Below are 23,820 nucleotides of genomic sequence, written 5' to 3' on the forward strand. Positions count from 1 at the left end.
ACTCCCTTCTCTCCTCCCCTACACCAACTGCTTGTGAAGGAAGTTTTTCATCCTTGACAGAATTCACTTTTTCTGTTTTCATTTTTTTGACAACACAGGGAACAAAAACACTTCAAAACTAGGAAGTGTTGAGTGCTGTTCATTATATAACCCATAGTTTTTAAAATTATTTCTGCCTAACAATGCATACAATTTCAACTGGTCCATTAAAGAAACTATATACACAGTATATTGTTTAAAAAAAAAAAAAAGTATTTGAGCTTACCAGTGGCATTAGACCATGTCTTCTTTTATAGATGCGGCGTACATTCTGCAGTGTTATTTGTACTACTGGTTTCTGTAGGGGGAATGGGGCAGAAGGATGGAAAAGAAAAGATGGAGATGTGTGTTCTTCTACCTTAACCTTTCCACTTAACCTGAAGTTTCTCTGAACTAGAGACACAACCTATATCCTTCCACATCACATTAGCAGCCCAACAGTGGCTTTAAGCAGCTACTTCAAAAATAAGTTAATCTTTGCTGTAGCTTCTTGTCTGAGTAGAAAAGCAGGTTAAGACTAAATAACAATGTGTCATCACCCAAATTTATTGCCAGTAAGAATAATCAAGCAAAAGATGAGCAGAACATACAGAACTAAATTAAAAATAAGGAAGCCATCAGGTTAGTGGATATAACATTTGCTGAGGGTGCCATCTGATGGACAGAAATTGAATGGCATTCTGGCATAATAAGCCATCATAATAAGCTAAAAGCAGTTTTTACTTGTCAGGACATGTTTTTCGTATCTTAGAGGCCTGATAGGACTATAGGACAACTGTTGCTATTTCTGTGACAAAGTTCCAAAGCAGCTGTATGACTGTGATACGCATTCAGTTTTCCATTAGGGAAAGAAACGTTCAGATTTATAGAAAACCTAGCTACAAACTTCCTAGCTAATACAAAGTGAACGAAAACTCTCACCAGGCAGGAGCAGCACCACAGAGTAAGATTAGAAACTTATCCTAAATTATAAGCTACAGAAAGTTATTTTTAAAAAAACATTAACAGAGAACAAGCAAAGGATATTTCGTGCTTTGTCAATTTTAAGAAAGCCCAGAATAAAACCTCAGAGTACTGTATATAACAAAGCAGCATAAATTACAGGAAAACTAAGAACCTTTTATCAGAAATGAAAACAGTCTTCTTGGAGATGTGCCCCACATGCATTTAAGAGGAATAATACAAAAAATGGAAACTGTCCATAGAGGAGCAGTGTGCTCACACCATATGCAAGACCATCTATGAGGCACTTACAGGATATCCATTTAGAGGCTGGAAGTACAAGTTAGCATCAGTAACACACACATGCCCTGGATTAGTCACCAGTGGTGTCACCATTTCTGCTTTACATTCCATACGCAGCGTTTCAGAAATGCTTTGAAATCTACAAGTGAAGAAAGGGAGTAAGTTTACCTCTGGTTCTTACATATGCAGAGCTATCCTTAAATACTTCAGGTTAGTTTATAACTTTGGCACATCTGAACAGGGATGCCTTAGGCATGAAGAAGGTTCTTTGTTGAGAACTCTAACTGGCAGTCCAGAAAGGAAAATCGTATGTTCTGCTTCGTTCTCAGAACAGTAACCCATTACTACTTAAATTATCTTATACAGTGCTTTATTTGGCATTTACTAATACCTAACTTGGAACAAATTCATGGATAAACAGAAGAGTCTGAAGAGGAAAAAAATGAAAAAAGTAACATGTACACCTTTACAGAATGTCCTATTCTCCATACTAAATTTTTCAGAATGTTAAAAAGATAAATCTGCAATTTAGACAACTTGTGCTGCCCAAAGAAGCACCTACTATGTAATGGAGCCATAGACTAAATAACCAATAGGTAAAAAACATTTTCCCATAAGTTATTAGAAAGATACCTGTTTTTATCAAATGAAGTTCTAGCCAAACGGGATTGCAGTATAGCAGTTATCTAATATGAAAGAAAAAAAACCAACATGGTTTATGATTGAAATGCAATTAGAATTCCATTAGAAACAGTAATATTCTGAAATAATCAGACACTTACCATGGCAGCTTGATCTCCCATCTTATCTAGACAAGAAGCCCTGTAGAGCTAAAGGAAAGTGAACTAAGTGAAATACCACTGATGTCTCACACAGTTTGAAAGTCTACAGCAATTAGGAGGGCATTAGCATTCTTGTTGACTAAAAGACTACTAGAAGAGCTATTATTATTTCTCTTTAAAGTTGAACACATTCACTCATGTTTATTGTCAAGTAATTTGTCTATATGTGATTATCTTGCATAGTAAAAAGCTAATGAGAGTAGCATACAACTGACTTTAGAACTAGAAGGTATATTCAACTGCAGCATTTTCAAAACTAGATACTCTAAGAATTTCACTTTTAGAAATACCTAAAGGAAGCTTCCCATTAAATATCAAAAAAGATGCTGTGGAAAAGTGAGTAATGATAACCACATACCTGATGCAGAGTTTGCACAACATCTCCTAGTTTCCCAGCTACATCCAGTTGGAATAGGTGTTCTGTTTTACCCTAAAATCAAAAGCATATTTACTACAAAAAAAGTTTAAAATACAGTATGATGAAAAAAAAAATTAATTAAAATTAAACCTTGTCAAAGTATGTTTCCATAGGTCGCAGTATACGCTTGAAAGACCTATGTAAAACCTGTTGTGTTTTTTATCTTTATAAATCTAACTTCCCTGTGGTAACTTCCTTGTGCAGTCCTTGGAATTCTTAATACAATACAACATAACAATTTTAAAGCACTCCATTTAAAGTAGCACCAACACCTCGAAGTCTAGAAATAATACATGCTCCAACTAGTTTAGCATCACATACACAAGCAAATCATGAAATCATAGGAAGGCTTACATTGGAAGGGACTTTAAAGAACACCTAGTTCCAGCCTCCTTGCCACTAGCAAGCAGCTCTCTGAAGTGTAATTTCAAAATATTTCTGGTTTTGACTTAAGTCTGTTAAATGTGTGTATGGATCAGCTGTAGTGGTGGTCAGGACCCCTTGAAAATCCCTGAGCTAGTATAAAACTGCACTGACAATTCTGTGAGGTTATTTCTTAAGTTAGACTCCTGAACAGTGATCAGGTCCACTAAGGTCCAGAAGTCCACGGAACTGATGGGGTGCATCCACGTGTGCTGAGGGAGCTGGCGGAGGTCATTGCCGAGGTCATTGCCGAACCGCTCTCCATCATTTTTGAGAGGTCTTGGATAACAGGGGAGGTCCCTGAAGACTGGAGGATAGCCAATGTCACTCCGGTCTTCAAAAAGGGCAAGAAGGAAGATCCGGGTAATTATAGGCCTGTCAGCCTCACCTCTGACCCTGGAAAGGTGATGGAACAGCTTGTGCTGGATACCATCTCCAGACAACTGGGAGAAAAGGAGGTTATCAGGAGTAGTCAGCATGGGTTCACCAAGGGGAGGTCGTGCTTGACCAACCTGGTGGCCTTCTATGATGCTGTCACATGCTGGGTGGATGGGGGAAGAGCGGTAGATGTAGTCTACCTTGATTTTAGAAAGGCATTTGATACTGTCTCCCACGACATCCTTATAACAAAGCTGAGGAAGTGTGGGATAGACGAGTGGACAGTGAGGTGGGTTGAGAACTGGCTGACTGGCAGAGCGCAGAGGGTCGTCGTTGATGGTGCAGAGTCTGGCTGGAGACCTGTAACCAGTGGTGTCCCCCAGGGGTCTGTGCTGGGTCCGGTCTTGTTCAACATCTTCATCAATGACCTTGATGAGGGGATAGTGGCCACCCTCAGCAAGTTTGCTGATGATACGAAGTTGGGAGGATTGGCTGACACACCTGAAGGCTGTGCTGCCATTCAGCGAGACCTGGACAGGCTGGAGAGCTGGGCAGTAAGAAACCGGATGAGTTTAACAAAAGCAAGTGTAGGGTCTTACACCTAGGGAGGAATAATTGCATGCACCAATACAGGCTGGGGGATGAGCTGCTGGAGAGGAGCTCTGCAGAGGGACCTGGGCGTCCTGGTGGACAACAGGTTGGCCATGAGCCAGCAGTGTGCCCTCGTGGCCAAAAAGGCCAATGGCATTCTGAGGTGCATTAAAAAGAGCGTGTCCAGCAGGTCGAGGGAGGTGATCCTCCCCCTCTACTCTGCCCTGGTAAGGCCTCATCTGGAGTACTGTGTCCAGTTCTGGGCTCCCCAGTACAAAAAAGACAGGGATCTCTTGGAAAGAGTCCAGCGGAGGGCCACAAAGATGGTGAAGGGCCTGGAGCATCTCCCATATGAAGAAAGGCTAAGTGAACTGGGTCTGTTTAGCCTTGAGAAAAGACGACTGAGGGGACCTGATCCAGGTTTATAAATATCTGAGGTGTGGCGGCCATAGTGGTGAGACCAGTCTCTTCAGTGGTACGTGGAGACAGGACGAGGGGAAACGGACATAAGCTGCAGCATAGGAACTTTCGCATGAATGTGCGTAAGAACTTCTTCACAGTGAGGGTGACGGAGCACTGGAACAGGCTGCCCAGGGAGGTTGTGGAGTCTCCTTCTCTGGAGATATTCAAGTCTCGCCAGGACGCCTACCTGTGCGACCTGGTGTAGGGAACCTGCTTTGGCAGGGGTATTGGTCTCGATGATCTCTAGAGTCCCTTCCAACCCCTACAATTCTGTGATTCTGTGATCAGTAAGTCTACTTCAAGACATTGATCAATGTGGATATAATTATGAACAACCTAAGAAAAGATGAAACTCTAGATGACTGTTAGCATAACTCATGCAGTCAGCTGAACTGACACCAATCCAAGAGCAAAGCATGGTTCAGAAAGCAAACTGTGCCAGATTAATGAGACAAGAAATTCAACAGCAATTTGGATGAAAGCCTCAGTAACATTTCACTGACGACACATTTTTCCTTTAAGAGGAGAAACATGGCTCTCATACCCTAGTGTATGGTCCTCAATGTTCACTTACAGCCTCACTTACAGCCTCACTTACAGCCTCACTTACAGCCTCACTTACAGCCTCACTTACAGCCTCACTTACAGCCTACAGGGTAAAAGCTGTGGAAAGCAGTTCTTTGTCTAGTTTCCAGCCTGGAAAGACCATGATTTGGTGTTTTGTAGTAGATCTCCAAAAATAAACAAATAAATACATAAAATCAATGGAAGACATGGAAGCAAAATCATACTACCAGAGTCTAGCACCCAGTGAACCACCTAGAACAGGCAATGATTCAGGTACACCTAGCAGCAGCAAAGAAATACTCTTAAGTGGCTAAAGGCAAACTAGACTTCTTGTTTTACTATGAAGAAACATAACTGCACTTTCGTGAAGGAAGTTGTAATGGTTAACTATTAGGAATTATTTAGGTATCTTGACTTCAGACAAATTAAAATGGAGAAGTTTCCAAACAGCCCTTCCAATTATTTTCTTTTTCCCCTTGTCAACAATGCTATTGCTATTGATAGTTATGTGATACTTAATAAATCTTGCACTTGGAAGCAAAACAGAGAATACAAGAGAACAGAAATGAGGTTTAGAATAGAATAAAGAATTAGTGGCATAAAATAAACAAGGAAAATAAAAATAATAATTAGAAATCATTGCTTAGAAACACCACCAAAACTACCCAAAGTAGTTGTTGAGAATAATTCAGACATCATCTATTGACTCTTTGCTGTTCATAGTAGTAACATAAGTTTACTGACTTGATTGTTCTTGAAGCCTTTTACTTGAAGAAACATGGCAAGAAATTTAATTGCCTGCTCATTTCTAAACTGTGGAAAAAAGTTGAGGCAGAAGGAGTGTTTATATGACTCTGCATTTTCCATTTTGTGTTTGTATCTTCACTTACCTCCCATTTCAGCTGAAAACCACTCAATTCTTTACGTTGAAGCCTTCAAACTCAAGAATTTGGGTAGAAAGCAATAGAAACAAGCTCTGGATTCTGATATGAGCAAACTTTATCTGCAATTTCTTTGACCTGTGACCCATTCAGCTGGGAATGAAATTAAAACTGAGGAGAAACAGTGCCCACTGAATATGAGCGGCCAGTTGTCTGTCTGATTATTGAGCCCACAGAGCTGCACGTTGAGGTAACTAGCAAGAGACAAGTCTGCAGCACGTATTCCAATAAATATCACATATGCATTATGGAAGAATTTGGGCAGTAGTTTTATCTAATATGCACAATTATTTATTTTTTGAAGTTTTATTGTCATATTGCTCCAATTAGAGTTGTCTTACTCTTCTATAATAGAGAGCATTGCTCTTTGCAAAATATTAGTTTGCTAAGAATAATGAAAAACTGTATACTCACTCTTACTGTTTTATAGGGTGCAATAACATTTCTTTCTTTAATGAGAAAAACCTGAAAGAGCAAGAGACTGTTATGGCTTTTGTCCAAAAAACAAACTAATAAACAATCATCCACCAAAAAAAAAGAAAAACCCACACCATCTCTCCCCTCAGCCATCAATAATAAATGTAAGTCCTGATAAATACAAAACCAGGAACACTGCTTAAGCAACCAAAATACTAGGTTGCAACATCCTGCTTTAGCTACCCTAGATGAACAGCAAAAAAACAATGACCTTTTGTAGCTGCTGTGAAAAGGATGAGTGTTCAGTGCATTTCACAGGCTTACTTTGACAGTCAATTAGTGAGTTTTTATTCCCATCATATGACCTTCACAAAGCTGTAAGACTGAAGGCAGTAAGCACAGCCACCAGCCTAACCCCATTCAACAGAATATTTCTGCCTGCTTTTTTTCTGGCAGCTTATGGCCCTGGGGTTCTGCTCTGAAGGGAATGGCCCACCTCAGAGGGCCTCACTCCATGACTGCTGCACGAGCCTGCTCAATTGAGCTCTTTCTGTGCCAAACATTTTGCTTCTAGTTCTAACAGTTACGAATGTCATTTCCTTTCCCATCCTACAGCTTACTTTTGAGCAGTTTTGTTTCTTTGATGTTACTCCCAGACCTGGAGAGGATCCTCCACTCAAAAAAACCCACCAAAACCACTTCATTTCATTCTCTTCACAGCCCCTACAGAAAGGCTTAACTGTTGTCACACACTGGTTTGTAGATTATCACCTTATCATTTATCATCTGAAAGACGTCAAAGCCAAAAATGAGTCATGTTTCACTCCGTCTATAGGAAAGGCTCATTCTTGCTAAAATCTCAGACCTGGGTAAGACCCTAAATGGGTATGAGCTCCACAAAACACACTAGAATGCATAACCAACTGTTTTCTGCTCCTTGTCTTAGATACCTGCCCACTCCAATGGTCTTCTCACACACCAGACATCCACCCACTCCAGACACATGGTTTGCTTAGGCCCAGTGCCTTGATTTGCTTCCTACAGCAAGCACCAGGCCTGTGAGTCTGCATCCAGAGGCAAGCAAAAAAGACAAAAGCAAGTATTTGGTTTGGCCTGGCAAATGAAGGTAAAGAGAGTGGATAGCATCAGCCTGAACTGTAGTAGACCCACAAGCAGGAGAGCTGGCCTTTCCACATGGCAACTCAGTATCGATATGCTGGAAGAATTTAAATGGCATGCTCAGCGTGCCTCTGTTAGCGCTACTTTAAATAATTAGCTCCTTTAATCTGACATCAGCTTTTACAGGCCTATACTAGAGCATAAGAAAAATCAACCCAGTAAAAGACATACGCTTTATACTTAGCTCTTACTTCTTGTACAATAATTAAAGACTTCTCTACACGGAGACACCCAAATTCCAAATTACATGGGAAAAGTAGACAGTACACACCAAAATACATATACAAGCAGAGCAAAAAAGTTGCCATGTTGTATTAGTTACCTATTTTGTAAGGCAGTTCTCCAACACCACTTTAGAAAAATTACTGAAAAATAATTTCTATTTATTCTATTATTTCTATTTACTGTCTTGCATAGCCATTAGTCTTTAAGTTACTTGTTACACAGAGCAAAGCTTCTTGTCCAGCTATGGATTAATACTATTTTGAGCCTAAAAAAAAAAAAGGCAAGCATGTTTAAGATGATCTGATTATTCAATATGTGCATTTTTCTATAAGACAGAAAATGCACTCAGAAGAAATGTTCATAATTAGGTCAGAATTTATCATGAATACAGCCTATGAGTACTTCATACCTGACTTACTTTTATACAAAAATACAAGCACATGTCATTCCGTCAAAACATTTCAGAGCACTTCTCTAGTGACAGGAGGATGATTGACACTCTACACAGTGCGGCTAACAATATTTGCTGCTTTAAAAGTTAATTTTTTTTTCCTTTGTAATGTTTCTATACTGACCTGTTCTGCAGAATATATATGAATATTGTATGATAGAGGAACGGGTAATAAAAAAAGGCAATTACATTATAGACAATACTTCAGATATTTTTTTTCCCTTTACCATCTGAAAGTTTACACAGAATAATCAGAAATGCCTTAAAAAAATAAAACCATTGAACATAAAAAACCATGAACACAATGAGCCTTAACCACACAGAACTCTGAGAAGTAGTTTCAAGATGAAATTAAGTGCACTGATTACTTTAACACAGGCCACGAACTTTTCTAGCGCAAATTAAATTACATGCTTGAATTCTTTTTTGACTGCCACAGTACAGAATTTGCTACAAAGTTTAAGAAAGTATTTCCCACCTCACTTCAGTTATTTCCTGAAATGAAAACATGAACTTCTTTTGAAGCATTGGAACACTTACCAGCTCCAATTAATCAAAGTTTGAGGTACATTCTGTTGGTCTTTACTAAATACAAACACGTTCAAGTCAATCATAACCCACAACTGAAACCTGAATCCATGATTCAAAATACCTACTGAAAATGATTTGGTGGACAGTTTATGAAAACATAGTCTACTGAACTTTAAGAATTAAGATGGCTTTGCCATTACCAATACATGCTACAGAAGGAAGAAAATGATATACAACTGTAGCAAGACCAAAACAAAGATGATGAATAACCAGATGAGTCTACTCTCTTTTCTCAATTCTAAAATTGTCCTAAGCTCTACTGTAACATGTACAGTGCAGAAAATTCCCTTTAATCAAAGTCCTATTAATAGAGCCACTAATGGTTTAAAGTTTCCAGCATCAACAGCTTCACATTAATGCTAAGTTTTGCTTCCAGAAACTCCTCATCCTAGAATTGCAGCTCTGAGAAACACCATTAAAGAACATAACCTCTCACATTTACACAATGAAAATCAGCTCTTACCTGATTACATACAACAGAAATCCCTCCAGATGTTTCCCTAGAATGTAAGTAAGATACTTAGAGACGGACATTTCAGCTTTTAAAAAAAAAAAAAAAAATTAAATGCATACATACAGTAATTCAAATTCACATACCGTAACAATGGGTTGTTTGCTTCGCTGTCTTCTGGTGCTTTTATACTACCGCAGTCTCTCAATGGTATCTGTGAGAAGTTATAAAAACATACACAGATGTGTGCTCCTTAAAAGCAATCTTACTTTCCCAAGAAGTTGCAGTCACAGAATCACAGAATCACCAAGGTTGGAAAAATACCTACAAGATCATCCAGTCCAACCAACCTAAACATCCACCAGTGTTGCACTGCTTACCTTAATAATGGGTTGCAGATTCTCATCCGGTTCAAAAATGATTGACTTTGAACAGATTTTTAGGGAACCTCTTATTTTCCTAAGGGAAACAATAAATAAAGAAGTAGTCATGTATATCTTGCAGATAGATTAGACTAGAATAACTCCTGTAAATGAAGGAATGTAAAACTTCTGTACCTTTCATCTCTGCAACCTTTATTTATGATATGACTAGCTCTGTGTTGTTCAAAGTAATATTCTTCCAGGTTAAGAAGCAGCAGTGAAAACCTACAAGTAAAGAAACTCAAATTATTCCTTCAAAACCAAAACACCACAGAATAGTTAATATTCTCAGCAAAAATATATCAAGTGCTTGGGAAATGTTCACTGTTATTGGTGCCCTGCTCCTCCCTCAATCCCTAAGAATGAATAAATTAATTTTTTTAAAGAACAAATCTATGAGGAAATTTTGTGTGCACGTGATGACGACTGTCTGATGCTCCTCCAGAAGATGTAAAGTTTGATATTTCAGGCTGTTCATGCCTCAGGTGTGAACTAGTCTAGAACAGTCAATCTTTTAAAATAATTCATTTAACCCACATGAGTATAAGCCAGCTAAAATCCGCAGTGACATGAGAGGTGGAGTGGAGCAGGAATTAACAGTAAGGAACACAAAAGTTAAGATCTTTCTGAAGCAAAGCCAAGTGACACTGATTTAAAATGTTAAGTGAAAACCACACGCGTGGTTTTTAGAACACGGCTGCATCACTCTACACCAGATATACTCTGGTGAAGTATTACCTTCCTCTCTGGCCACTTTTCTGCACTTTCACTGTACCAGTGCTTGCTCAAATGCACAGAAAGCCTGTTTATGGACTAATAAACAAACCTCAACTAAAAAAAAGTAGTCTGATGTATTTCATTGTAGGACCACTGTCACAACAATACTCTCACAAGATAAATGCAAATAGGCTAGCTTTGATATAACACAAACTTACATCCTCAAACATAACAACTTATGTTTAAAGCTTAAATAACTGCTACAAGCAATTAAAGATTTACTAGCAGAAGTAATTCAAGTTCTTTATAGAGAGAGTGGTGAGGTGCTGGAACAGGCTGTCCAAAGAGGTTGTGGATGCCCCGTCCCTGGAGGTGTTCAAGGCCAGGTTGGATGGGGCCCTGGGCAGCCTGGTCTGGTATTGAATGTGGAGGTTGGTGGCTGTGCACGTGGCAGGGGGGTTGGAGATTCATGATCCTTGAGGTCCTTTCCAACTCTGACCATTCTGTGATAGCAGGGTGAATTTATGCTCACCTATGAGTTTCAGTGGTAGGGAATGACTGAGTATTGGCACAACAGGAGGAGTGGAAATATTTTACATCCTTCAGTCACAGGAACAACAGCTGTTTGTGCATGGGGCTGCCCTGACAAGCAGAAGTACTTACCATTAGTCACATCCACGCTTTGAGCTAAGTTCTGTAATGCATTCATGATGTGTTTTACAAGAACTTGTGACAATGCTAATAAGTGCCAAGCATCCCCAGAGCAATATTTCACATTTAAATAGCAAGCAGTAAGTATGTCAGGAGTTCACAAAATGATTTCATACCAAACAGTCTGCTTGTTAAGTAAGCATATTATATACTAGAAAAAAAATAGCACTATCTGAAAATTCATCTTGTTTACATAAGTTTTGTGTCATGACTGCGTTACACCAAACAGAACATAACAAAGTTTGTTGTAACTACAAGTAGCAATGAATCTACATGTTCAAAACTGCTTCTCTTCTTAATAGCTCATGTCCAAGACACTCTTCTAATTCTCTGTTGCTTTTTCAAGAAGTCGAGCATGTTACCAACACCCCTCCACTCCTGAAAACAAGTATTTTATGAGGCCGTTAAGAAAACTTAGAAGTTACAACAGTATACGTCATGTCAGCCTATCCCAGGGTTGCTGGTACTGTATGGTTCTTGAATATCTCCAGCTTCCAATGGAGTTTCAGGGGCTTTGCCTTCACACATAGTTTCTCAGAAGATATAATATCAGTTGCCTTCTGTTTTTTATAGAAGTTTCTTTTTCAAACTTACTGCAACCTATGAAAGCACGTCCTGTAATAAATAGTAGAATGGCCAGGGTTGGAATGGACCTCAAGGATCATGAATCTCCAATCCCCTGCCACATGCAGGGCCACCAACCTCCCCATTTAATACCAGACCAGGCTGCTCAGGGCCCCATCCAACCTGGCCTTGAACACCTCCAGGGACGGGGCATCCACAACCTCTCTGGGCAGCCTGTTCCAGTACCTCAACGGTCTCATAGTAAAGAACTTCCCCCTCATACCCAACCTAAATCTTTCCTCCTTCAACTTAAAACCATTTTCCCTTTGTCCTGCTATTATCTTCCCTTTCAAAGAGTTGTCAACAGGTGTAAACTGAATTTCCAGGCTTCAGAGGTTTTACTTCGATCATTTACTTTGATATTTACTTTGATCATCTCAGGAAACAAAACAAAGGTTCCAGCTCCACATTTTGAAGGGAAAAAACCCTTCACCAGGAGCATTCTACACATTAAAAAGGTTAGATGAGTATGAAACTGTAGCAGATTCCACAGAGCTACCATTAAATCTCATTTTTCAACATCACCCAAATCACTTGGGACAAGCCTGGGCTTTTGCAAACACTGATACAGCAAGCGCTATCACGCTTTTACTCAAAGCTTTTTATTAAAGTTATGTCAGAATGTATAAACAGTAATTCACCATCAGAACACTTTTCTTTCCGATATATATGTATATGCCTATGCACTTGGCTTAGTATCCGCAAGCCAAAGTTATTAAATTTTAAAAAAGTTGAACACTTTTCATTTGTTTGAAAAATACTCCACTTCTTCATCTGGGAACTGATTATGGACATAGGAAATAATCAGCTTCAGGCCAATGATGTTAGTAATCCAAAAATCTTCTTCCAAGACATGTGGGGGTAAGGCATGTTCCATAGAATTAGTTTCCAAAGTGCTCCGTTTTTATGCTCTTTCCTTTGCCTTCATCTATTCTTTGGACAAGTTCCACACATTTATATGGTCTTTCATAATTCACCTGTTGTTAATACAATTATTAGACTTCCCTTTTAAGATTTTAACAAATGTAGAGATCCTTCATGTATCCAAGATAAGCCTCATATATCCAAGATAAGCCATGCTTCTACATCGAAACATCAGCTATGTTATTTGCAGTGACCCCAACACATTTACATAAAGCTAAGTACATAAGCCAAGAGTTTTCTTTGACATATTTCAGGATGATTCTTCCTTACTTAGAAAGTGTTCAGTTTTCATATTCAACAGCTTTTGCATCAATTCACCCTCCCAAAGCCAGAAGCATGGGGCCAATGGGAAGGACCTAAGGTATACTTGCCCTTGCATTACCCTCACTGCCACTGCATCAGATGTCTTTGTAAACCAGTAATGCCCAAGGCAGGCTCAAAAACTCAAGATAAACACAGCCATTATGAAGAGATCAACTAGGTACTGTAGGAAACTAAGTTTTTTTTCTCCTTTAAAATACACTATTTACCCTCATCATCCAGTTTACCATTTTAGTCTTAGCCTCTCCACATCTCTTCGACACCACTACCCACCATTCAGTTTTACAAAGAAAGCTTTGCAGGTCACCATCAGCCCCCTGCACTGCAACCTTTGTTCTCAATTACACTATCTTAGGACGAGCACATTTCCCCATATTTTGTCTTTCTCTTTGCCATTCACAAAAACTTCCAGCTGGTTCTGCAACTTTTTCCAAGCATCCACACGCTTCTTGCTGTTCTGCCATTCAAGTCCTTTTACTTAAATTGCATTTTCCTTTAATATTTTCAGGCTACCAAGTCATTTCTGCAGACTGCCAAACCCAGACATCAAGTCTCTGAACACACAATCATCCATTTTTAATCTAAGGCCTCAGTTATAATCAAGATGAACATATCATGTTACGACAGAATCTTTGGAAACAACTGCACCCCTTCAGAAATTCCACCTCTCTCAGCCATACAGCATTCCTCAAATGATTTCACTGCTTCTTCACCAGGACAAAAGAACATATTAAGACTGTAAGCTAAGATGAAATACATTTTCCCCTTGAGTCTAACTGCATGCTTACATAGACCAAGCTTAGGTATTTATATTTCACTTGTCTATTTTAGTGATCTATGGAGCTATCAAAAAAAAAAAAAAAAAAAAAAGAGAGAAATTGGGTTTCATCAAATGTTATAATAGAACAGCCAGAGCTTCTACCTTCACAAAATTGACTTTTTCCATGTAAAAACGTAAGAAGTATAGCCACTAATAATATTTGTATCAACAGGGTCTCTCGTGAGGGCTATCACCACATAGGCTATTATTTCAGGATTGTCAGGAGGTTTAACAAATATTTACATGTAGCAAGAGAACACAATACCCTCTGGTATGCTGCATCTGTAGGTAAACAGTGTTGTGAAGGCCTTAACAAATAAGAAATCTAGCACAGCAGCACCCCAATTACAGAAATGGGGTCTTCAACATGCAGCAAAGCAGATGGACTTCAGATGAACCAGCAGTGTGATTACCTTCCAAAGAACTAAAGAAGGTTTTCTAAAGACATTTGTGGTATCAAGATACTGACATGCAAAATTTATGTGCTATCAGCTGTCACACGGTCCTGTGACAAGAATTGTATGCATGTTTGGTATACAACTAGAATGGTAAGTTGATTCTTCTGTGCACAACAAGGGGAGAGAGCAGGAAAAGGGAGATCAAAACCAAGCAGTAGGAAGAGAATGACACCCAGCACACAAACAGCATAGAAGTGGAGAACTCATACTCCTTTTGGCCTTAAACCACTGAGCAGCTGTGCTATTCCCTGTGGCGTGCAAGCCCATGAGTTGTCATGCTGCCCTGGTAGAACAGCCTAGCACACAAAGCCAGTCAAGCTGTGTGACACCAGGCAAGGCTGCTCCCAGCCCACGCTCCCTTTTCCTCAAGTCTGCCTCTAAAACACCAACAATGCCTGAGGGATGGCTGAGGTTGGGTAAATATGTTAACCAGGTGTTCCAATGACTTCAGTAATGTAAGTGGCTTGACACCTCCCACAGGAAAAACCAAAACCAAAATCTATTCACAGCAATATTTTCTCCAAAAAAAAAAAAAAAATACCAAACCAAACCACAACAAAGAAATTCAACTACAAACTGTAATTATCAACTGGGAAATGCACTACACCACTATCACACCTAAGATGATTTTTTTTTTTTCCTTTTTCTTTTCTTTTACTATCTGGAAAATAGAGTTCTTGTTTTAATACAAGCACTTGCGTTTTTTTAATTAAAAAAAAAAAAAAAAAAGGATCTTCTATCCATGGCTGCTGCTCTCAAACCTTGTTTTCCTATAAAGTATCAGTTGTCTATCTGAAGCCACTGTTTCATGCAAACAAGGATCAAGTTTGAGGTATTTGCCTTAGCATCAGCAAGAGGTTCATCTTAACTTGCAAAATGTGTTACTCAACTATTACTTGAAACTTCCTCCTTACAAATGATTTCATTAGCATTTATTAAAGATATTCCTTCTCTAAGAAGACATGTTCTCTTGAGAAGCAACCCGGAAAGATCTGTTGGTGTCAAAACCTTTGAAATCAAGCAGTAAAACTCACAGCTTAGCATACTGTAGGTTATATTCATGCTTGCTTCATAATACAGACATATTTCACAGGCTTATGTTCACATCCTTTGTGGTCACCATGCTATTTAATTGCTCACAACACACTGTAAGTCACAGGCATTTCTTCAGAGTTAGTTTACTATTCCTTCTTTGTACACTGAACTTGACATATTAAAATGCCTTTAAGAAGGAATATATTAATTTGAAAATAATGGAGATTGACAAAGAGAATTTTCAAAGGATGCTAAAACGTCATTAAAATATCTCTATGGAGTGAGAGTTTCAAAGATGCTCATGCCTTGTATTTTAGCTTCTTAACAGTCTTGTCTCTGTTCTCAAACTCTTGCCAATAGAAAGTAAGATTGCAAGGAACTTCTCAAAAAAATGTTGCATGTATAAAGCATTGGATCATTTCAAAATCTGAAGAACAAAAGCTTTAATAGCTCCAAATGGTCCAACCCAGCCTGCCAACTTCCTCCACCCCACAGCCTGCTTAAAGCAGCTGGAGACAACTCTCTACCAACTGAAGAAGCCATCAGATTAGCAAAGTATATATGCTTCCACTCAGAGCTGTGGAGGTTCCCCAGGATAGTTTGCCCAGCTTGAATAAGTTGAATGAGTTGATGGAAGGGAACAACAAGGACAAGAGACCATGCAGTGTGAAGGGGTTGTGACAAGAAGAATGTGGCCAGAGATGAAACCTTTTTACTTGTCAGGCAACTCTGTGGTCAGAGACAGAGAAAGCAGCAGTTCCACTTTCCAGGATGGAATCAATCTGTAATTTTGATATTTAATGGTGGGTGGAGGGACATTTAAGCTGCTACATCTCAGATCAACAAACAGAAGCAGTCAGGAGAGACTAGAAGAAAGAACTTTACTAAAGGCCCTAACAGCTTTTGCATCAGAGCATCTTGATAACAACCTACATCCGCTGGCATTAGTCCACTGAACTCTGTGGAGTAAACAGATACTCTTAATTGTTTGAGCTTAGAAACTAAGTACCCATGCTTACATGTAAATTAAAACATGCCAATATAACTTGGAGACATATTCATGCTCTTGTTTTGTCCCAGAGAAATGGCATTAAGGAAATCTAAAAGATCCAGATAGAAGCCATGCAGAAATAGCTTCAGGAAAAAAAAAACAAAAAAAAAAACCACACATTACAAAACAAAGCACAAGCACTTTGCCAAGCAAAACAAATGTTAATCTAGTTAATCTACAGCAGTTCCAGCGAAGGGCAAGTGAGGCTGGTAAATAAAGCAGTGAAGAATTCTGGCTTTCTATTTATTTTTGACATATAATTGCCACTCAGAAAAGGGCTGAGGGATACGAGCCAAGAACACACCCAAGACACATCAAAGAACTAGGCAGCATGCTAAGTACCAGGAAAACACCTGCAAAATTTAACTTCACATGATGTCATCTCCTAAGCATAAGTTTTGGGTACCCAAATTACACCCCAAACATTCCTGGCATTGTTCAAAGTACGCAGCACTGAAAACAAATATAGAATTCTTGTACCAATTTCAACTTGAGGTATGCAAGCCCTTCCAAGATGCTGTGAAGCATCCCCCAGAAGAGTGTGTTTTTATCAGATTTGAGTATTTTACTGTTATTTTGCTTTAATATGCACGTCCTTCTGTACTTCAATTCTCAAAGCACTGAATTAAGCTCCCATTGAGACTGTCCAAGATGTGGGGGAGCCAACCCAACAACAGCAAAAATAAACCAACAAACCCACAATTTATTTTGCGTACCAATGTCACCTATGAACTGAAGGATCAAATCAGTTCTAATTGGACACAGGAATGAGCATGCAAGGACACATCTCAGCAAAATTCCATTTGTACCACCCAGAAGAGAAACTAGCCTGCTAATCCTGCTTTAATTTCTTAACTATGACTGCACTGTTTCGTTGTTCCCAGTTCCATCACTTCATTGCACGTTGTTCTCATTTCAATTCATTGCACATGCTGGAAAACCACAGGGGCACAATGCCTTCAGGTGTTTGACTGGACACACCTTGGGCAATCACTCGACCAGATACTGAAAGCACAGTCTTGATAATGGAAGTATACTGCCAGGGTCAGAGCAGGTCACCCACTTTTGTGGCAGCCTGTGGCTACATAACCTAGTTCTAACAGCAAACCTCTTCTTAAGAGGAAAGCATCTGTAGGCCAGCTGTAGGACTCACTTGCTGATGTTTGCATAAAAGCCTCCATTATGAATATTTTGTCCCAAGAGGGCAAGATAAAGATACAGATTTAAAACACCAAGCAACCACCACACAGATGAACCTGCAGGACCTACACACTGCCAGTACATCATCTTGATGTGATGTTAGCAGCAGAACAGGTAAATTCTGGCAACAGAAAGCCAAGCAGGCAAATCAGCATGTCTATTTATAAAAGATCTGTGTAGCAAGTGCTAGAAACACCTGTGGGCAGCTGAACCAAGAACTCAAGAGATAAAGAAAGCAACAACCTTAGCAAAACATCACTTAATTTCAATTTTAACTAAGATTAATTGGGAAAAATATGTATATACTCCTACTCGTGAATGCTGAATATTTTTAAAGGTTGCACAGGGTAGGCACATATCATTAAAAAGCAACATAATATCTCATCTTTTATTAAGCTCTGAACACCTAGGAAAAGTAAAAAAAACGTCTTCTAATACAGGTATGTTTGAAGGGAAAATCGCTGCCAAAATTAACTAAATAGGTGGATTGGTTTATTTAAAGGAAAACTCCCTCTCTGTCCTCAGCATACAAACAAGGCATTTTAGAATTACCTTGTTTTCTCCTAGAAAATAACACAGTCAGGAAAGTGGGCTTATGTAATCAGATATTAATTCAGTCCAACTAATTAGTCCAAGGTTTTTTTTCTTACCACTTAGAACTGGTCTTCATTCCTTCCTCTCTCCCTCCCTCTTCCAAAGCAAAATCTATGTAAGATGATTAACTTTTTACTCACTGTTTCACAGTACTCTTAACCAGAACTTCCACAGCTTACATATTTGTACACTGCTTTATACAAACAAACAAACAATAAAACCCATGGTGTGAAACACCATTACCACAAAGCTTCAAGTCCTAGTCAACTCACTATGAAATAGCTACAGGGAGGTTACTTCAGTCAGGAGAAGCTCTGGGGCAGGATTCAGTGTCCCTGCAACAAGCATCCAGCAAGACTAAAAGAGAAGATTTCAGCGCAACTCCTTCAAGAGAGAGAAGTAAACAACTCCTCTGTGCTGCTTGAAGGCAGGACTACCACAAAAGAAGAAAAGATAGGATTATATATTACTCATTTAATATTTCAGAGCCAAAAGCTCTTAAGAATGCTTAAAAAATGTCTTTAGGATTTCCTCTTTTTTTTTTTTTTCTTTCTTTTTTTAAAGACATGTACAAGATGAGAAACAGGAAAAAAAAGCTGATATGAAGTACAAAATATATGCAAATTTATTTTGCATGTTAGGCCACAGGGAGAAGCAGAGAAACTAATCAGCAAATACAGAGGTGGGGAAAACTGCAGGTGCCAACAATGACAAAATTCATCTTCCACAATATCCTCAAACTGCAAACTCAAATAAGACAGAAGATCCTAAAATGCTTCCAAGGAACTTTCCATAACTGAAAATCAGTAACACTAACAAACACGGTTAAGTTGGTTTCACTTTCAAAGCTTTTGGGAGAAACTTATATCCCACCTGGATCTTTGGAACACGTGTGGTGAGTTGTGGGCATTTCTCAGCTTCTCAAGGGGAGACCAGTTACAGCAAGCCCCGAGCAGAGCTAATAGTCATGACTCTAGCATTCCCTACACTTAAGACGATTGACTTCAAAATTAAAAATCCCTCTCCTCCTCCATAGGAAGTTCATCCTTTCCCCCTCAAACAGAACTGAAGCCATAACAGCCACAAAGGCAGCCAGGAAAAGATACTCAAGAAAGCAAAACAGAACACATTTGGATTATGTCAACATTCCAAAAGCTGTAGTAGCATCACCGCTCAACAGCAATGAATCAGAATTTATAGGACAAAGTGAGCTAAACTCTTTGCCACGTGATTTGCTCCTAAACAACAAACAGCAGAGATATGCACCAGCAACGCTCCCATGTGGGACCTGCCTCCCACAGTGTGGGCCACGACTGGGGAGCACTTGAGCCCAGTTCTTACTTTGTACAGAGCTCCTTGGTGGCAATACAAAGATGAGAACTAACTTTGAAGCTTTCTGACAAGCCAGATGTAGGTAAGGCACATAAAAGAAACTGTGTCACTGGCTAAAAATAAGAGAGCAGGTTCAGGACTTACAAGGCACATGTGGTACGGCCTGCTCACAGGTTCAGTTAGGCACACAGCACAGTGTCTACAAGACAGGAGCAAGAGCAGCTGCATTTAGTGCTCTGAGGAGCTGCCAGGTAACGCGAGGGCTGACAACACGCTGATCAGCATGTTCGGGAAAATCGTAAACAGCATCTACAGAGCAGCAGGGCTGTACCTCCACGCCACGAACACAACCGAAAACAGGAGCTTATACGCAACTCTATTTTTCCAGCTTTACTCTGCAGCCTTTTCAGCCTTAAGTCAGGGCAACCGATGACAGCAGCAGTAACAAGGCAGGCACCGCAGCCTCCCTTTCTACCCAGCGCTCCGCCAGGCCCTCCCACAGAGCCCGCAGTCCTCGGGCCGGGTGAGCCCGCACCCGCGCCGAGGCCGAGACGGGCGCTCACCTCTCCTTGGAGTACAGTTCCCGCTCCTGCCGCCGCTTGCGGATGAAGGCCATGGAGCCCCCCGGCCTCGGTGCGGCCGCAGCACACCAGGCCGGGCCGCGCCTCAGGGAGGCGGGGAGAGCAGCGCGGCCCGCAGGAACCAACCGGTCTGGCGGGCCCGCTCGGAGACGCCCGCCCCGCTTATACGGGCGGAGAGGCGGGGAAGGGGAAGGAAGGCTGCTGGCACCGGCTCTGCGCCCTCGCCCGGGCTGCGGCGGCGCTGCGGCCGCTCGGGGCTTCCTCCGGGCTTCCGTGGGACAGCACTCACATCGCTCCCCGCCTTCCTCTTTTTTCTTCCTCAGAACTAACGCCGCGTTGTTTCTGTTGTTGCGGATACGGAGGTGCCACCCATGAGCCCAGGGCCGTGCGGGCGACTGCGGAAATACGAGAGCAGGGTGATGGCGGGCACGGCGTCCCTGATGCCTCCGGGGTGGTGGGAAGCCTGTGCCGAAATTTGCTCTTAAGTGCAGGGAAGCAGCCTGGTTCTCCTCCTGTCCACCGTGAACATCCAGTGCTCTTCCATGGCAGTGGGCACGGAGTGGGAAAGAGCCGGTTGAGAGCCTCATTTGTCGTTCTGTAGGGCTGACTCAAAGCTTTTGTACTCAGAGCCGTTGTTAGGTGCAGCTCCAGCAGCTGCAGTGCTTTTGTGAAAGCTTTGTGAAACTTTCTATTGTAGGCCTTCTCAATTGCACATTGCTCATGTTATGTACTCTTTATTTTGTATCAGAAGAGCTTACTTACTTGCATTTAAATAAATCGTTGTAAATATAATGCAATTGATGTGAGATTCCTTTTGCCCATGATGTGACAGATGCTGTGTAGGTCACAGGATGGCTTCGGTTGGAAGGGACCTTAAAGCCCATTCAGTCCAATCTCCCTGACAAGAACGGGGCTGCCCCCCACCAGCTCAGCTGCCCAGGGCCCATCCGACCTGGCCTTGAGTGCCTCTAGGGATGGGGCACCACAACCCCTCTGAGCAGCTATGCCTGGACTCACTGACTTCTGAGAAAAATATTTCCACCTAACATCAAACCCAAATCTCTCCTTTTAGCTTAAAGCTGATCCTCCTTGCCCTATCACTGTAAGCTTATAAACTCTTTTTAATTACTGGAAGGCGACGATGAGGTCTCCCTGGAGCCTCCTCCAGGCTGAACAAGCCCATCTCCCTCAACCTTTATAGGAGAGGTGATCCAGCCCTCTGATCATCTTTGTGGCCCTCCCCCAGGCCTACTCCATTAGCTCCACATTCTTCTGCCGGATGTTCAAAACCTAGAAGACCTCCATGGAGGAGAAGTAAATAAAATTCTGAGTGCTTTAGTTCACACAACTGCCAGTGTACCTGAGCAATCTATATAATGCATGTACTGACAGTCCCCTGTGAGACGGGAAAATACTATTTGCGTTTTTGTTAAGTAAAAGAAAATTGAGTTGTAGAGGGGATGTGATTTTTCACAGAGGAATAAAAAGAATTATAGGCTCGTAGGCCCCAAGAGTTTAATCTAATCTCTGCACTGAGGCGGATTCAAATGTATGTTGATCCGCATTCTTCAAACATCTTCAATTTGTGCACTCATAAACATAAATATGAGAACTGTTGTATATGCTGAGATTAGGTTTGCTTTGCTCATTTGTTTTTCAGGGACCTCTCTGGAGTAGTTCACAGAATCTAAGGAGGCTGTGGATCACGTTTTCAAAAGTGGCCTCACTCACAAAAAATTGTTTGACTAATTGATTTATAAAAACATTTGTTTGAAGGAAAGCTGCAACACTTGTGTGTAGATTGCAGTAATGCTTACCTGCATGAAAATGTATTTCCTGTATCCAACTTTAATTTTCTTGCTGCATTCCTTCTCATACTCCCAATGAAAATGAATAATATATTTTAATTTTTTTATATATATTCAAATATATTTTTTTAAATTTGTGTGTGTTAATATGTATGCATATTCATTTATACAAGCATTTGTGTGTGGATATGTACACTATCTTTTCATAGACAAAACAGTGTTGCTTATGTTCATAATAGACTGCATTAATTAAATGACCTACTGTTCTTCTCTAGCTTCTTACCGCTTCTTTCCAGTATGACTTTTGCATTTACCTTCAGGTATAACGCCTCTCTCAGCAGTCCAGCTGAGACATCAACGGCAACTAGAGTGGGGGAATTACGTTATTACATTATTAGATGTAAGAGCAAATTCTATCAGTAAATCCTAGAAATAATTTGCTTCTGTGATTGCTTCTGTGACAAAAGCCTTACTTGTGCTGAGAACCTTTTCTGATATATTGCCACCTAGTTCCCTCATTTTTAGACTATCTATTTATATTCTCAGGTGTAACATTTTCCTTAGCCCTGATGATTTCATCCTGCCAACTTTTAGATACTTATTCAAGTTACAGAACTGATTTTGAGCTCTAACTTTGTCTTACAGTTCCCAAGTTGATGAAAAGCTTTTTTTGTTTTATATATCTATGTTCTGTTGTATCTTACAGATCATTAAAGGGATGATTGAGTGGAGCAGAAATGACAATATATCCTTCTGGGATCTTGCTGAAAATGTTCTCCAGCTTTGTTTTTTGCAAGTAATATGCCTTTTGGTTTTGATTTCATGAAAACTGTATTTCATTAAAATTGTATTTACTTTGCTTTTTGTTTTAATAAAACTGGCATGGGGCAGTCTCTGACTTATTCTAAATTCAAGATCTATGACACCTTTTTTCTACTGACTCGGGGAAATTGATTGTAAAAAAGGGCATAAGATTAGTGTGAGATTCTTGACAAATCTATGTAAATACATTTTTTTCTAGAATATCTCTCAGGGTTAAAATTAATCTAGATTGCTTTCCTTATAAACATTTTGTCCTTTTCTGGTCTCCTTGAATCTGCATAGTCTTTTAACAATTCACATTATTTTTGCTATATTATTAAATCAAATTCTTCAGGCCCTATTAACTCAAGCACATATCATCTAAATAGTTTTTAACTCATTTCTTCTCTAAATTCTTTTGTAGGACAAACTTAAGTAAGTATCTGGGCACTTCTAATATATTCCCAGAATATTTTCTTGTTGCCTTTTATATCTCTTTTTACTTCATTTTGTACTGAAGGATATGTGATTTTATTCTTTTATATTAGACTTCTTTGTCTCCTTATTATGACTTTTTTTCAAATCCTTGAAGAGCTCTTAATGTGACTTTAACACAGTCTACCTAAGCTTCCCCTGCTTCCTTTTGTTCACATCAAGATAGCTTGCTATTGTATGTTTAATTAAAAATGAGTCTATTGTTCTCTGTAGGAAATCTAGGTTAGCTTTAAATTACTGAGCTGCAGCCTAGACTATGCAGAAAGGAGGTTAATTAACTCATATGGAATGGTATGCTTTTATGATGAGCCTGCTTTTAGAACCAAGATTAGCTTGATTTAAAACTAGTTTAACCATTTCTACATAACAATGCAATCTGTGTTTGGCAGCATAGGGGTGCTTTTTCTTCCTCTTTTTAGAACAGAGAAGCCTATTTTGGTAAAACATGTCATGATCACTTTCAGTCAGTTTACCTTCTGCCTTTAAAATCAAAATGAGTTCCACTCATGAAATTCAAGTTAGTAATGCCTCTTTGAATTTGTCTGTCCCTTGAAGCTTAAGATCATCCTAAAAACATTACAAGGATTCAGTGGACCTTTTTTTGCCCTGCTATATAACTTTTCTGATTTTCAACTAATTGAAATCCGCTGTTATCTCAAAGGCAAGCTTTTGGAATGCCTCTATTAGTTTCTCAGGATAAGTCAGA

The 23,820-nt window shown here is 39.9% G+C and overlaps 1 protein-coding gene across 2 annotated transcripts in view; it reads right to left on the reverse strand.

Annotated features, from left to right (window-relative positions):
• The window catches only part of NSMAF (neutral sphingomyelinase activation associated factor), a 40,213-nt gene extending 19,676 nt beyond the window's left edge, over positions 1 to 20,537 (reverse strand). Inside the window, exons 1-11 of one of the 2 annotated variants that reach the window (XM_085221155.1) lie at positions 19,993 to 20,537; positions 9,778 to 9,867; positions 9,601 to 9,679; positions 9,367 to 9,434; positions 9,233 to 9,269; positions 6,321 to 6,371; positions 2,485 to 2,556; positions 2,067 to 2,114; positions 1,918 to 1,970; positions 1,294 to 1,423; positions 266 to 337 (exon numbers count right to left, since the gene is read on the reverse strand). In XM_085221155.1, the coding sequence (XP_085077281.1) occupies positions 266 to 337; positions 1,294 to 1,423; positions 1,918 to 1,970; positions 2,067 to 2,114; positions 2,485 to 2,556; positions 6,321 to 6,371; positions 9,233 to 9,269; positions 9,367 to 9,434; positions 9,601 to 9,679; positions 9,778 to 9,867; positions 19,993 to 20,045 (753 nt within the window). In that variant the 5' untranslated portion in view covers positions 20,046 to 20,537. The remainder of the gene's footprint in view (positions 1 to 265; positions 338 to 1,293; positions 1,424 to 1,917; positions 1,971 to 2,066; positions 2,115 to 2,484; positions 2,557 to 6,320; positions 6,372 to 9,232; positions 9,270 to 9,366; positions 9,435 to 9,600; positions 9,680 to 9,777; positions 9,868 to 19,992) is intronic. The other variant, XM_085221156.1, reaches the window with a different exon arrangement.
• Between the last annotated feature and the right edge of the window lie 3,283 nt (positions 20,538 to 23,820).

Source organism: Meleagris gallopavo, chromosome 3, assembly GCF_905368555.1.
Source record: "Meleagris gallopavo chromosome 3, MGAL_WU_HG_1.1, whole genome shotgun sequence".
NCBI lineage: Eukaryota > Metazoa > Chordata > Aves > Galliformes > Phasianidae > Meleagris > Meleagris gallopavo.